This window comes from Camarhynchus parvulus, chromosome Z (genome assembly GCF_901933205.1).
Source record: "Camarhynchus parvulus chromosome Z, STF_HiC, whole genome shotgun sequence".
NCBI lineage: Eukaryota > Metazoa > Chordata > Aves > Passeriformes > Thraupidae > Camarhynchus > Camarhynchus parvulus.
In genome coordinates, this window is record NC_044601.1 from 67,804,964 (window position 1) to 67,821,708 (window position 16,745).

The 16,745-nt window shown below is 44.3% G+C and overlaps 1 protein-coding gene across 1 annotated transcript in view; it reads right to left on the reverse strand.

The window, feature by feature from the left end:
* LOXHD1 (lipoxygenase homology domains 1) overlaps positions 1–16,745 on the reverse strand; it is a 150,926-nt gene that overhangs the window by 38,477 nt on the left and 95,704 nt on the right. The window contains 7 exon segments of the mRNA XM_030968988.1: positions 1,062–1,247; positions 5,853–6,026; positions 6,029–6,063; positions 9,473–9,596; positions 11,644–11,853; positions 12,640–12,794; positions 15,485–15,647. Of these exon segments, the coding sequence (XP_030824848.1) occupies positions 1,062–1,247; positions 5,853–6,026; positions 6,029–6,063; positions 9,473–9,596; positions 11,644–11,853; positions 12,640–12,794; positions 15,485–15,647 (1,047 nt within the window).

Consider the following 16,745-nt stretch of genomic DNA (forward strand, 5'->3'; position numbering starts at 1 on the left):
TCCACCACTGAAATCTGCATTGATTTGGTGAATCCTTCACAAGTGCTAAAAAAGTTATCAATTTTTTGCATGTCTGGGGAACAAGAAAGATTTCAGGAGAATATCTTTAGCTTGGGGATCAAGAGCAGCATAAAGAAAAAATAATGTACTATGAAAGTGTAACCTGGCTGTAAATAGAAGCACATCTACAGAGATTTTAAATTGCCACAGGTATTTAAACACAGTGTTATTGTCACATTCATCCAGACTGTTATTTCTGCTACAAATCTTACATCCAAAATCAGCATAGCTCAGCTTTTCAATTTGTACTTGTTTGAAATATGGCATAGCAGATATTACTTCAAAATTCATATATTTGAATGAAAAAAAGATAGAGTTTTGTTCATCACTGATTCAACTTTAGTTAGTTATTCTCACCAAAAATCAGGCTTACAAATGTTTTCATGTTTCAACCACTTCCAGTAATTATTTATTTCCCTATCTCGTGTTAGAAAATTTGGTATGTAGCCACATCATGGAGGGATTAAAACATTAGGATATTTGCACTGCTCTAATCTGATGAGTTACAAGTAATCCTTCACCTTGCAGCTGCTCCCACTCTATGGGTACCAGGTGACTCAGTGGGTGACGAGGTGAGGACAGGCTGCTGCACTGTGCCCCACCTGCTCTGCCCTCCCACTATGCCATGGCTGCCTCCAGCCAGCCTCACTAAACACGGCCCTAAACAGTCGTGATCCTGAACCAAGCCTAAAGATTTTGCTAATAAAATAGCATAGGAAAGGGGGGGCAGGGGCAGGGGCAGGGGCAGGGGCAGGGGCAGGGGCAGGGGCAGGGGCAGGGCAGGGGCAGGGCAGGGCAGGGAAGGGAAGGGAAGGGAAGGGAAGGGAAGGGAAGGGAAGGGAAGGGAAGGGAAGGGAAGGGAAGGGAAGGGAAGGGAAGGGAAGGGAAGGGAAAGGCTCGAGCCACTTGCAAAAGTCAAAGCATGAGAGCTGCTGAAGCATGACCTATGCCAGCAGAGCTCCCTGCAGCAGCTAAAGGCACAAAGGGAGCCTGGTGCCTACCTTGATGCCAATGTTAACACATGCTGCATCCAGGATGTTGAGGATCCGTGAAGTGAGCCCGTCCCCTTTGTCTCTGGCCAGCCAGCACTTGCAGACAAAGTTGTACATGACACCTTTGGTGGGCACGACGATGGTGAGCTCTTCCATCATCCAGCAGCTCTCTGGGGTAGCACCATCATGCCCCACCTGCGGGGGACAGAGAGAAAACACCTCCTGGGGAAAGGGGATTTCTCTGGCAGGGGATGATTCACCTGGCAAGGAGGGACTCGGAGGCTGTGTACTCCATCACAACAAACCATTCCTCACGGGAATGGAGGGAAATGGTGCCATTGCCATGGGCAAGGGAGCTCAGGTCATCAACTGCTGTGCATGAGGGAAGGCCAGTCTCAAAAAAAAGCAAGGTGAACTGGACTGACCTACATGGAAACATGTCCAGCCTCTTGTCACTCTGTTCCTGCACCTCTGTATGCTCATTTTCACTTGGCAGCAGACACACTTCTCCACCTTTACAAGCCTTTCCTCTTCTGTCACTACACTTGGAAGTGATTATTCAAAGCTTTGTAGCCAACAGGAAAGACGCTCAGCAAACACCCACATGTATTATTACAAGCACTTCCCTCACAAATCCGCATATGAGTGAACTGAATGTATGAGGCTGTTTCTCTGCTTCCCATCCCCTTAGACTGCAAAAGCTCTGTCTTTGTACAGGAGACAACAGATGGAGCTTACATCTGTAGCTGGTTGATTTTCAAGGACCACCTCCTCCAGCCTCAAGAATGATCTGTCCTGGAGACCAGGAAGTCACATAAGGGTGGCCACAAGCCTGCATGGATTAACAGGGAGCTCCTGAAAAAATTTAAGTGGAAAGAGGAAGGATACTTGGGGTGGCAGCAGGGCCAGAGATCCTGCAGAAATACAGAGACAGTGCAGAAATGAGTTAATTATGAAAGCCAGAGCTCACCTGGAACAGAATCTGCCAAAAACCAGGGTTCCTGCAGGTATATCAGCAGTAAAACAACACTGACAGTGTAAATTTCTCCAAGAACCTGCATGTGTCCCTCTTAAAAAAAGGTGGGGAATTCAACCTGGGGCAAATTTTGGAAGCAAAATTATGTATCCAAGTTAATATATCAACCTTGGTCAGTTGTTCCAATGAGCTACCTGCACTTAATTATTTTCAGGGAAAATTTTGTTTCTGTCATTTCTAGGAAAATGAGGTCCTTAGTCCAAATACCTCACTGGTTTTTGTTTTTGAATTATTAGGATATTTAGGGAGGCTCGGAAAGCAATTTTTAATAGCAGATTCATCTAGGGTGATATATCTGTGGTATCTATTTTCTTCCCAAAAACAAGCGATCTTTTCTGTCTGACGGTCTCAGCCATCACTGCTATTAGGAGTATTATTGCTCTACTAATGTCTGTGCAGCTGCAGAAAATTAGAGCTAACCACTAGGGAAATTCAAGTCTACAATGGATGCATTAATCCTCGGATTCTTGGGGTGTGAGGTGAATGGGAATATAGCATTTGCCTTCCCATTCCCTCCCTGCCAGCTTGGCTGAGCATCTCCAAGCCCAAAGTCAGAGTCTTGGTGCAGCTCTGCTGCAGGATGGCATGGATGAGGTAGTGGGGAAAGTTCAGGGCCATGGTTCTGCAGTGACAAAGCAGCTGGAGGGAAAATCCTAATGAGCCTAATAAAATTTGCTGGTCTTTTGGGTTCATTGCACACCTCCACCTGCTCACATCATAGAAGCATTAAGGACTTTAAAGCCCATCTCATTCTAACCCTGCTGCCATGGGCAGGGACACTTTCCACTATCCCAGGCTGCTCCAAGCCCTATCCAGCCTAGTCTTGGACACTTCCATAGATGGGATATCCATCTTTGCACAGCTTCCCTGTGAAAAGTTTCTTTCAAAGACCTTGCTAGCTGCCAAATTTACACAGCGAACTTCAACTTCTTTGATATCAGTGACAGCCAGAAGCAACCTGTGCATCCAGCTGCCTTGGAGAACCCATGCACTCACAGCTTTCCAAGGACCTCAGGAACAATGTAAATTCTGGGACAAATTCAATCTGTGTCAGCCAAGGCCTCCCTGTGGCTGGACTTCAGGAACAGAACACCAGGATTTGACTTTCAATTCCAGGCAAATCTTTAGACAGACCATGCCAATGGAGTGAATAATGCCAAGCCATGGCCACGCCAGCAGTGTAGCCTGGATGTGCATATCAATATCACAGCAAGTGGTTTGGGCTGAGATGTTTGAGCTAAATTAGAATGATAGAATTTCAAAGGCAGGCAGATCCTTACTTGGGCTGTTTGAAACCCTTTATAACTTGTTCCTCCTGTCCTTGAGGGACTGCACATCACTGAGACTGAGATTCACAATTTATACTGGGCAGCTCAGGATCACATAGAAACTGAGCACAGTGGCAGAGGGAAAATCTGAGAGAATATTTGTGGAAAGAAGGTTCAGGGAATACTAGAGAAACCTGAGGGTCAGGTCCCTAGTCACTGAGGGGCTGGACTTGCATTTGCAACACTTGGGTGTCCTTGATCTTCCTCTGTGCTCATGGTGGGGAGAGGCTCTGAACCAGAAGAGGTTTGTGAAAACAAACCAATGCAGGACTGTCCTAGACATATCTGTGTCTCTCTGCAGCAACAACAGTCTAGGAACAGAGATACTTTCATTCATTAGGAGAAGAAATATTCAAAATTACTTCGAAAACAGTATAAAGTGTCTACACCAAATAACTTGTGTTATTTGTTTTCATGTCAGAGCGTCTATTAAAGTCCACCAGTAGTAAATATTATATCTGTATGCTTACAAGACAGGAATAAATGGGTCCCTTTCAAATTACTTTGTGTTCCACTGTTTCTGCTCTCAGTGGAGTGCATTTGTAGCAGGTGCATAATACCAAACTAGGAGTAGAATCACACTGCAAATCTCACCGCCCTGCTAAATGTACAGTCTGCTGCCTGGGTTATACAGAGGGCTCCTGGAAAGTTAATCCTCATACTATGCTGTTTTCACATGGTAACTCACACTCAGAACTTTTCACCTTCCACACTAACAGACAAATGCCAAACCCAAGAACGAGCTGTTCCTCACTTTTCCCCAAGTAGATAACCAGCAATTTTCTGCAATGTCCCTGAACACTGCAATTTTCTAGAAGGAAAACGCGGACTGGTGCCATGGCAACCACGGCAGACTAGCACATCAATGTCATCCCTGGGACACGGGTCCAAAAGAAGGGACCTTCCAAGCTGAGGGCACTGTATGAGGGAAGGCAGAAGGCCAGGAGCAGGTGGCTCCTTCAGCTGTGAGCTGGGGAGTCACAAACCAGAAGGGAAAAGGGAGCCAGGGGTGAGGCAGAAGGCTGGTGAGATCACTGAGTACAGGGGTGAAAGAGTGTAGAGGAACATCACCAGCCTGAAAGATATATGTTATTTCTTTTCCTAGCTCTCTACATTTTATTTGCAACCTTTTATCTTCTTTCCCATTTGTATTCCTTTTCAAATTAATTTTTGCTTTGCTTCTGTCTATTTCAAAGCATCTTCTCCTACTTCTATTTTCTACCCATTCTCTACCCTATTCACTGCATCTTTTCCCGCATCCCTTTATATTTCTTTCTTCAGGCTGTTCTTCCTGTCTGTCTGACCCTGAGGGGTGACACTTTTATTTTCCTCCCTTTCTGTCCCACTCCATGGCTGTTTCCCTGTGTGCACGATGTGGAAGAGAGGGATTGATGCACTTGCTTCACTATAAAAAGTTTGACCTCGAGATGGGCCAGACAGAAAGTGCCACTGATGCACATAATAACTGGGAGTGCATTAAGAAAATGGCTTGATAATAAACTCAAATCTGATACAGAAATTTCTCAAGATGTCAGAATTCATTGCTTGAGTGAAAGTCAGTGCGAGTGACAGTCCCTCAGCTGCAACAGCAGGACATACAGATGCAAAGATTTTCTTATTAGTTAGGATTTATCTTTCTTTCTTGTCTCTTTCTCATTTTACAGGCACACACATCAACAGATAGGATTACTTCCACAAAGGGATGTGGTAAAAACAAAATTAAATAGGCTCCTAGAGTCCTCAGGTGCTGTGGGTTTCAGTACTTGAGGGGCTGGAGCAAGCTTTAAGGAGGGGGAACTGCTATATGAAACAAGAATGATGTACACAAACACTCTGGAATATTCATGCGAAGTTTAAGCCCAGTGATGGAAAGTCTATGCAAATTGTGTCTCCCTGAGCCATAACAGAAAAAATGGTTCCTGTACCGAAATCTATTTGAGCACATTACTTACAAATTATGATTAATTTTGTTCTCTAAGTCTGTGTCCTCCAAGCTGTGAAAACAATTTTCCTGTTTATCTGGGAAATTATACAAGATGTGTTTCTCACAATTTATGAAACCCTATTGGAAGTAGTGAAAAAAATCACCTAGGAAAAAGACCAGGGAAGTGCATGTTGGGAATCTTCACTGCATCCAGCAATAGCAGGGATTGAGTAAGAAAAAGCAGTGCCAGGGATGGGACAAAACTGGGACATGTTATAACTTCTTTACAATTCACAATTATCTTCCGCTTCACGAGGATCCTGGTTTTATGCAAAGTAAAGCATACTTATTTAGAGATTCAGAGGCATGCAAAATCTCATCAGCAAAGTCTTGTTTACATTCCTTTTAGACCCAAGAGCCTTTCCTCCACTGCTAAGAATAACAGAACCACGTGCTTTATTTGGCCACGTATTTCATACGCCTCCAGCGCTCGCGCTGCGGTCACAACATACCTCCACTTTTTTGATCTCCCCAACGTCTAGGCCCCAAACTGAAAATTTCTCCACAGAGCCATCTGCAAATTCGTCCTTTCCTTCTGGGAGATCCAGCCACAGCCTCTCAGTCTGCACGTTCTGCGGGCCCATGATGATGATGAACACACGGCTGTCGGTGCTGGAGTCGTACTCTCCGTGCCCGTCGTGACGGTGACGTGGTACGGGATCACTGCCACACAGAGAGAGGTTTGCTCAGCACAAAACCCACACACACATATGCACTTCTAGGAGACTTGAGAAAACCATCCCATCAGAGGGAGCAGCTGTGCATGCCAAATAGGTTCACATCCCATTGAATTCATTTGGAGAAGCGATAACATCATGCTTTGTTGGGCTACAAGTGTGCTTTGGAGACTACTTTCCCACGGCGCGCTTGGGACTGAATTCTGCAAGGGTTAATTTCCCCAGACAACCCTACTGGCTTCAAGGAGGTTATAAGTCCAGATTTCTCCCTAATGCATGACAGAACAGCAGAAGGCCCGAATTCTTATTGACACCAAGAGACCTTCCTGAAGATGAGTCTGAGCACCTAAATCTTAAACAGGCTATTAGGCCAAAGTGATCTTACACTCCCCATTCAATAAAGACAAATAAATCTGTGCTGACTCCAAGGTAAGCCATCACCGACTGAATGTCCCAGAACAACCACAAATGCTCTCCTTTGTGCCTCATTCAAGGATTGCTGTGATCTATGGGGCAGCTCAGGGTTTCAGCATCCCTGTTCAAACCCAGACAGAAGAGAACAATCCTTGTATTAAAGGCAAGTCACTCAATAATTCTGTGTGTTGCATAATCATTTTGGTTGGGGGAAAAGCCTTCAGGGCAAGGCTTGGTAAAAGAGGAGGTGGTTTTTCTGTGGTTTTCAGAAATTTCAGTTCAGCTGTTAAAAGGGAGGAAGTGCCAGACTGCTTTTCGAGGGCTTTCCAAAAGCTCATTTGGGTAAGCCGAGCAGGCGGTGCAGAATTGGTCGCTGAATACTCGTTTGATTTCTCAGAACATTTGTGCAGGGCTGTTCAAACAGTTCTGACAAGACTCAGAGCTCTGAAACTTGCTTCGTCACAGACTTGAAGCAGCCTGGCTTCATCATCACTTTTCTGATTAAAAATAAAAAAGTTTGTAAGTTGACAAAAAATTTGGCTGGTTTGCAGATTACCCAAGATTGACATCTAATTTTGCTTTATGATGACTAACAACATTTTTGAGGTGGAGTTTGTACTAGAAAATATGTACCGTTCACATCAGACTCAGAATACTTTTGCAACATCAGAGAAGGCATAAATTCATGCTGAACAAATCTGTCCTTACCTCTGGACAGAGCAGAACCCAAAAAGATTTGTTCAGCCCCAGTTTGAGGATTTTATGTACCGACATAAAATTCTCCCATTTATGGTATAATTTGCATTCTAGTGGGTATATCAGCACCATGATGCATTTAGCAGGAAAGAGGTTTATTGTAGTCAAGGTAGATTTTATAAGAATATATTGAGGGGTCATGTTTAGGACATCTCCAGACTTTTAAATAAAGTATATTTTGAATAGGGACATTTTCTTTCATACAGGTTTTGTCCTGTTCTGCTGTGACAGACTAGGTTCAGAGAACTACCAGCATTTCTAGATGATCCTTAAGCCAAGGTACTTGAAACACCTATAAAAAAGAAATGAGAACTTTGAGTAGCTATAATTTACCACTTTAAATAACGGATACAGAGATCCAGAGTAGCTTACTATCAGAGAGCAGGAAACATCCTTTGCTGTTCTTTCCTCTGAAAGCTGGAAAAATGGATCCTTAAATTAGTTTGTCTCCCCTCCCTGTTCTCTCCCTCTTTATCTGGGACTCATATTTCCCCCTTTTCAAACACAGGAGAAAGCAAAACCTGCGGCAAGGGGCCACAGCAGGACACCCCAGGTCCTCCAGCCCATCTCCCCTTGTCCTTGAGTGCCAGCATAGGCTGCTCCAAGGCCACGTGTTCCCCTCTCAGGAGCGTGGGTTTCCTTAGGGATCCATCCATGCCATCTCCAGGGCTGCCCTCCAACGCGGGAGAAGGTTCCCAGTTCAGATTCCAGCAGCATCCTAGCCAAGAGGACCATTCCCTGAGCTCCATCCTCACGTCCTGCACCTCCTGCCCCTCAAAGACATTTGCCAGTTTGATCTCAGCACAGTCAGGACTGGGCTGAGTGACAAAAGTCACTCCCTTTCCCAGCCAACTCCCAGTTCCTGAGTGAACCAGCTGAGCTGGCTTTTTATCCCACTGGGAAGGTGGCTGCCTGGCTCACCCAGTCCATCTTATCTGACATTCCTTCAGGAAATCTGACATTCCTTCAGGAAGCAGCTTCCTTAACGAGGCCATGTCACTGAGCAGAGATAGTGGTGATGACAAGCTCCAGGGCTCAGGGAAAACAGACCACCCTGGCACAATGGGGACAGTGGGAACTGCTCTCCTAGCTCTGCTGGAGAGGGGCTCTCCTGGGAAATGATGATATTTCTCCCATTATTTGTGAAACTACATGGAATGCCAATGTGGCAGATGTTATCCATTGTCACAGCACAGAAGTAATATCAGAAGGAACATGGAAATCCCTTTTTTTTTAATTGGAACACAATGTGGGATTACAGAAGAAGGGCTGCCCCAAGACACATGGGTTGCAGCCCAGCTTTAGAAATGTGCAGCATTAAATCAGCTTCCAAGTGAAAGGTGTGGGATGTGCAACCCAGGTATCACACCTCAAGCTACTGGGCACCAGAGGAGCTGCAAACCATCCCTGTGGCCACCTCTGGGCTCTGTGTGCGTCCCCCTGGAGAGCTATCTTTAACTCCTAAGGAAAGTGACATAATTTTCACTTCATTTACCATGGAAGCTTAAGATAAATTTAATCATTTTGCGCTTGCTGTGGATTAAAAGCACATAGACAGACAGTAACTGCGATGCAGCTCCTGCTCAGTTAGTCAATAAAACATACTATTGTAATCACACATCTAAAATCTCAATCTAAAGCTAAAAGGCCTCATGTAGGATATCAAAGAAGTGTTGTTTCAGTTTAGCTCATAAGTCATTGTCCTGGAACACCGAGGTAGTCATAAAAAGGGTATATAGATCACGGAATCATAGAAAAGCAAGGTTGGAAGGGTCCTTAAAGTTTATCTCATTCCAACCCCCCTGCCATGGGCAGGGACACCCGCCACTAGACCCACAGGACAGCTGTTGTGATGCACACTATGTGTGGTAAGGAAAAAGAATCCTAACAAGGTTAAAAATAAATCACATTTAAATTCAAATTAAATAAAATTTCATCTTGAAATGCCATCTCAATAAAGTCAAACAAACAGTTTAGAAACACTGGATTTTCTGTGAATTTCATGACTTATCCCACTGCTGAGGTCAGAGAGCTGCAGGAAAAGCAGCAAACACAGAAACACAAGTCCTGATCCAGCCTTTCCCAAAGCAGTCACGGCACAAGGAAAGGAGAAATAATTGTTCTGCCTCTCCTGGCTCTTTGGCGGGATGAACGCAGCCTCTTAAGCACTGAAAGCCAAGAGCACATGGATGCATGCAACCAAACACTCAGGCACGACCACTCACGTAAGCCTTCCTCTGCTGCCTTGACCAGGCTGGATTTTTTGGGCTCCTTCAGGTCGTCATTGTTGTCCTGGCTGGACACACTGAGGGAGCATTCGTCCAGGCTGTTCCTCTCGCCGTTGTAGCTCTGGGTGGGAGATGTTTGGGAAAATAATGAGGCTGAGTGCTCATGGTGTCCCCTGTGCCCATGTGCCTCCAAGAACAACATGAGAAGAAATGCCTCTAGTCCCCCAGGTACCTTTTTGGTCAGCGTAGCTCGAATAAATGTGACTTGTATTGTACTGGTGGATTTTCATTTACTTCATTGGTAACCCTGGCAGGCTGTTTTGGATGTGTGTTACATGAAAAGAAAATATAATAGACATAAGGGTCTTGTGAGTTGTGACCTTTTCTGTGCTACCTGTCTGAAATTGTCTGAGGTTGTCTGAAATTCAGATCAATGGAGCAGTGCCAGAGCTCATAGAATCATAGAAGGGACCTCAAAGATCATCTTGTTCCAACTCCCTATGGGCAGGGACACCTTCCACTGTCCCAGGTTGCTCCAAGCCCCATCCAGCCTGACCTTGGACACTGTCAGGGATCCTGGGACAGCCACAGCTGCTCTGGGCATCCTCAGGACCTCCCCACCCTCACAGGGAAGAATTTTTTCCTAATATGAAATCTAAACCTACTCTCTTTCAATCTGAACCCATACCCCTCGTGTCCCATCACTCCAGGCCCTTTTAAATTGTCTCTCTCCATTTTTCTTGTCAGCTCTCTTCAGGTACTGGAAAGTCACATTTAGGTCACCCCAAAGCTGCCTCTTCTCAGGCTGAATGGTCCCAGTTCTCTCAGCAGAGCTGCTCCATCCCTCTGATCACCCTGCTGCTTCCTCTGGATTTCCTCAGCAGCCCCAGCTCCTTGTGCTGTTGGAGCCAGGGCTGGGGCAGCTCTGCAGGTGGGCTCTCACCTGAGCCCAAGGGCACAGGGGCAGGATCCCCCTGCCCTGCTGCCCACGCTGGGGGCTCAGCCCAGGGCAGGGGGCTCAGACTGGGGCAGGCCCAGCTCTGACCCACAGCACCCCCAGCTCCTTCTCCCAGGGCTGCTCATTAGGTACAGGTCAAATATCACAAGAGGCAGAGTACTGCAAACCTGAGTGATGTGAAACAGTGGCTGTGTTTGAAGAGTTCCTGGCAAGGCATTTGGTGTCATTGTCCAATAAATGAGAAGTTTTTGTAAAAAAATAGATGTGAGGCTAATGTCAAATAATTATTTGACAGTGCGAGGCACACTGTCAAATAATTAGAAAAAAATTGAGTGATTAGTTTTTCCTCATTATCAATTGATATAAGCAACAGGGTAAGCCTGTCCACAAGCACTGATGGGGTTGTGTGTTGCAGTTTTATGAGGCAGCATAAGGCAACACTCATCCATGGTGTAACTCCTCTTACATCCACTTTGCTGCCTTCAGGATGAGTCCAGGAAAATACCATTGATGATCACTTTAGTGGTAACTGTCACTTACAGCCTACTTTGCAAAGTGGACTCCTTAAATAAAATGAACTTATAATCAGCTGCTTTATTATGTTTCACTGTATAGAAGTAAGAGAAGTCTATTAATCTTGTTTGCTAATTTTAATTAGAGCGTGTACCTCGAATTCCAATTAGCTGCACTAGGCTCGTAAGCAATAGAGAGCGTGCAAGTAGAAAGGACACTTCACTAAAAAAACATTTGGTGCTTTGAGTGGTAGCAAAGGGACCTGGCTTTTATGTCAGGCAGTGGTGGAATGGGGATCTGAAAAGAAATAAACACCCAGTCCCAGTGAGGATGAAGTGAAAGGATCCACTACTCTGGTTGGAGGACTTTGAATAGTGGGACCCACTAATCACCTGCTTTGTGGGCATGGCAAGGACAGCAGCAGAGAAATGCTGTGTATCAGCAAGGTAGTGAACTCTCATCTGAAGGGTTCCACTTATACTCCTTGATTTTTCTGCTGAAATTGCAAATTACAGAGTTACTGATAATGGGCTGAGAGTGGCCCTTACTTTCGGCTCTCGTCTGAAAACCAGAAATTCATTTTGCATAAGCCAAAAGCCCTCTGAGTCCCTAATGAGCTGCCTTGGACTTCCACCAGATATTCAAGAATTTTATTTGTGTGAGTAGCAGTGGAATCTGCTGTGAGCCATAACCGTACCTGTTCATAAAGCGTCCGCTCTATCTTTTTGTCCTCTTTCTTTTTAGAGAGCCAGCGCTCACACAGGAAAATGAATGACTCCTCTGTGGTTTCATCCAGGATCTCCACTTTTTCCAGAAACCAGTCAGGGCTGAGCATGCTATTGTCATGGCGAATCTTGATCTTGTATATAATGCCAAGGTCCACAGCCTGTATTGTGAATGTGTCCTCCTGCAGGGTGTTCAAGAGCAGTGGATTCTGTTAACAAACTCTCAACAGATCCTCTACTGGAAAAAGGCCAAAAAAAAAAAAGGGAGGCTACAGAACACATATGTTTAGATTCCATATTGCTGGATGGCATTTGGCTAAAAGCTTTGCAGAAGCCTACTGAGGCATATCTGTAGGCTAAAACTGTTCTTCAGGGAAACGTTTTAAAGCCTGCTTCTGCTAGGAGGGGAGCTGCAAGAAACACTACTTTTACAACCAGTTAGAATATTGAAATCCTGGGAGATTTTTAAGTATACTTCCCTTTCTAATCCAGTTAGATTTTCATGAACAATCCAGATGAGTCAATCCTTGCCTCCATTTTATCCAAGTGACCCATGGGGTGACCACAGAACATCACTTTTGGTGTTACTTTCCCAGATACAGCTGAAGTTTAAGTCCCATCAATTTAACAAGTTTTGTGGTGAGTTCCAGCATGTACTGTGTACATGCAAGTCAGTTGCACAGGGACTGTGGGAGTCTGCAGCTCAGAGCTCAAGCCAGTTTCCATGACCAAGCTCATAATTTGTCCATCAGTGACTTCATAGGAACATCTGCCTGTTTGCTGCAGTGCCTGTCAGCTGTAATACCCAGCTGACAATCCATACAAAGCATTTTAAGAGGTAATGAATGTGGTAAATGGAATCAATCAATTCATCCCTCATAGGAAAACTCAGCCTATAAAGGCAGTCATTGACTTGACAGATTGAAGACTGAGAAACAGAAAGTGTCATTAACCCTTCACATTTGTACCTGTCCTCTTTCAAACTTGTTGAAGTTTGTTTCGGATTTGCTGAGTTTTCTCTCTCCCATGTCCCCCATGTCTCCGTAGATATTTAGGAAGACATTAGCATCTGTCCCAGCACCATAGATATCCCCAGTGAACACGCTGATCTTGTAGGTGTGAACTGCAGAAAGAAACAGAGATGGTTTCTGGTCAGATGAAATATTAAGATCCTTGTTAGACACTGAATTTACCTAAGAAAATGTTCCCCAGGTTTTCTGCTCGTCACTTGTAGAGGTATTACACCCCATATGGTTTTTCTTTGAGGTTTCCAATCCACAGACTGGAGAATCCCTGGGCTGACATTTGCTGACTTTCCTTTTCTCCAGCTAATCAATGCCTGTATGTTGCTTTGATCACACAGCTCATGGTTAAAAATGCAAAGAATCATTATGGCCATTCTGGGATGGGAAGTCGATAGAGGTGAGGGAGCTCAGCACCTTCTCATACTGAGGCTCCAGGGACATAGATCTGAGAACAAGCCATTCAGAGCTGTGAATCCTTAATACTCCATCTTCCATAAACAAAGACTGGGAATTCAGATGTGCAATTACTACAGGAGTTAATGGCATGTATCTCTACAAATTCCCCATACAGACAGAGAGCAGGTTTCTGGGTCCTTTTGCTGAGAGAGTATTTAATTAAGGAAGGGCTGGAGCTGTGCTGTTTAAGTATCCTTTCTCTTTAGCTTGCTCAATGATGAGACAATAAAACCTCATCAACCCTTTAGTAATGTGCTTTACTAAACCTGTTAAATACTCCTATTTTTATTTTGCTACTCTTCTCCCAATTATATGGGGAAAACAAACAGTTACTGAGAGCATCCTCTCCAGGAAAACAGTCAGGGTCTGTACAAGTCTCTGATTACCCTGGTGGCATATGAGCCATGGAGGATGGCTCCCTGCAAATCCCAGGGCAATGCAAATGAGCAAGAGGCACAAAGTCTTAGTTAGGATTCTGTGTACGTTAACAGTGTTGAAGAAAATTGCTATATTGTCTTTTTCTTCTTTCACAGTAAGACAGACCCTATTCTGCTTTGTCATCCATGAAAGATTTCCATTGATTTCTCTGAGAAATGGATCAGAGTCACCACCTGAGAACATCCACCAGGACTGTGTGCAGTGCCGGATTTTCTGGTTTTCCTCCTCACATACATCCTACAGAGTACAGCTCCATATTTGAGAGACAGCTGCTACTTCAATAATGAAGGAAGCAATGCATATTGTCTAATTAGTCAATGCATCCCTCCTTGGCCTTTGCTTGCTAGTTCTAGAAACCTTGAAGACTAAAACACAGTGTATTATTAAAAAAAAAGATGATCCTCAGAATACCACGAGCTGATTTTCCATCAGTGTCATTTACACCGTGTCGCTGCCCAAGATGTATGAGGACTCACAGACACGCAGATTTAATGCTTGTCCCAGATATTTCATATCTAAAGCAGAAGTTCCCAAACTTAGCCCTAGCTCCATGCCAGAAGAAACTTGCAACAATCCAAACACTCTATTCCATAGATTGCAAAACTTGTTTCAAGGCTTTGCCTTCAGAAGGAAAAGTGAGTCACGTAGGTTAATTAACAAATGGTAACTGAACCAAGGTAAAGCAACAGAAATTAACAAGTTAAGGAAAATGTCATGCAGGCACTTAGATATCAGAAAATCGTTGAATCATCAATTTGTTTTGGTTGGAAGGGACCTTTAAAGGCCACCTTGTCCACAGCGACACCCTCCACAGGGAATAAACCTGGTTTATCAGAGCCTCCTCCAACCTGAGCTCAAATGTTTCCAGGAATGGGTCATTCACCACTACTCTGGGCCACCCTTGCCAGAGTTTTACCACTTAGTCATTGATTTTAAAATTGCCTTTGCCTCTGCAGGAAAAGAAATCTCTCTTAAGCTACCAGGAAGGAGGACACCAGTCTTCCTTCCAGCAAGGCACCTCTTCCCTTGGCAATGGAAAACAATCCACATTAATTCCAGCCTGACAATGTTCTACAGCAAATGCAAGTCAGACTCTGAAAGAAAAGAAGCAGTGACAGAACTTATTTTCTCAGTTGAATCATCTTGTTTCCAGATGCAAGAGCCAAGAATGAAAATGGCAGCTGAATTCCTTTTTCTCTGCTCAGGATGAGGAAGTTCATGACCTCTCTCAAGGACATAATGAGCTCTGGGTGAGAAAAGGAGATTCTTTTTCTAGAGGAAAAAGAGGTACAAGCAGCTGGCCATACGGAGAAGCAATGACTTAGGGGTGAAATTTCAGTTCTTTTTCATTTGCTTCAGCTACCAGTAACGCCAAACACCGAATGTCACCACTTTGTAAGATAAACTCAGAGCTGAACAAGAATTTTTTTTCTCCTCCTGGGAGGGACTTTAATGAAGTGAAGGTGGCTGCAATGACCCAGGTTTTAAAGGTTATGCATATGTATGTGAAACAACTTTGGGAGGAAAGAGGAGCATTAATTAGACTCATAGGATGGGAAAGGAAGAGGCAGAGCGCACAGGACAGGGGAAATTGGGCAAATGAGTGAAGGGAGGTTAACAGAGCCTGGAAGACAAGATGTAAGATTTTTGTTAGGCATCAGAAGAGACATGGAAACTATGGGTGTGGAAGGGTGTCTGTGACAGGTTCTTAAAAGCCCCAGAGGAAAATAATGCATTATTGCACAGAAGTGCTCCAGGTGTGAGAGAGGCAGAGAACAGGAAGGGAAAGAGAAGTGAACAGTGGTACCAGCATGGCACTGAACCACACATCCAAATGTTTTCCTTCAAAAAAAATCAGACAAATCATCCCTACCTACTCCTAGGATTATATTACCTTCTAAAGGTTCTTCAACTTCCTCCTCTATCTGCTTGAGTGTCCCATCCTTCATGAGCTTTTCAGTAAAAATATCAGACGGCACCAGCTCTCTGACAGTCTCACCATCATCTTCAGACTTTGCAAGCCATCTTTCACATGGAAATGTGACAGTTTCCGAGCCCTGGAGTCAACATGACAGAGGAAATCTCTTCAAAACAACACAAACACACGTTAGCATTTCCCTTTGAAAACACTCTGACATGCAGGCAAGGATTTTCAACTCATGTATGTGTGCACGAGTGTGTAGAGGTAGACCTAAAATTGTACACAGAAATGCATTTCCTCCAGAAAGAGGACATCTGAGGGTTCTCAGAAGAAGCACTGAGCATGCAGCAGAAAACAGGATTCCCAGTGGGTGTGTGAGAGCGGCTGCGTGACCCAGCAGATCTCTGCCCTTCCCAGTATTAAAACTTGTAAATTCCTAACCAGGACTGCACCATTCCTGCTGAAGCTGTACTTTGCTGAGACCAATTTCTTTTCAACCCTTATCCAGGCAGCATTTTCTTTGAAGCCAGTAGGGCTTTTTTTTTTTTTTCTTTTTTTTTTCTTTTTCCTGAGCTCAATACTTCATGATTTCGCCTATAATTCGGTGACTCAAGCTGGGTTCCAGGCAATTCCCATACATGCAATAAGAGGAGAAAAATAATGATTTAATTTTTGATCTTTTGTTTTGACTTCACTTTGGTGGAAACAAATATGATTTATATCATCAAACAGACAAAAACAATAGAACATGTGTTTCCCACTTGGTAAACAAAATTAATCCCAGACTATTCATTAAGAACAGACTCCCAAAAGGCCTCCAAGATGGTAAGATGCAGGCAGCTTTTCTGCTGGGTACCCCAGGCTATGACTCCATGAAGAGAGGAGTATAAGCCACCATGCAAGACACAGAGGCCACAAGTCTGAACAAAAAAAACCAAAAAAAAACAAAAAAAGGAAGTTAGTTTTAATCTCACAGTAAATAAATACAGAAAAAAGGCCCTTTCTTTACTGACAAGCTCATAAATTATCTCTTACCCTTCACAGGGACTTTCTGCTCTTTCCAGCATATTGTGTGGCATCACTTTCATATATAACATACCAATGGAGGTTAACAGAAACCCAGAGGGGATTTTTGGGCTGGAGGGGACCTTAAAGATCATCTGGTCCCAAGGCTCCTGCCATGAGCAGGGACACATTCCACTATCCCAGGGTGCTCCAAGCCCCATCCAGCCTG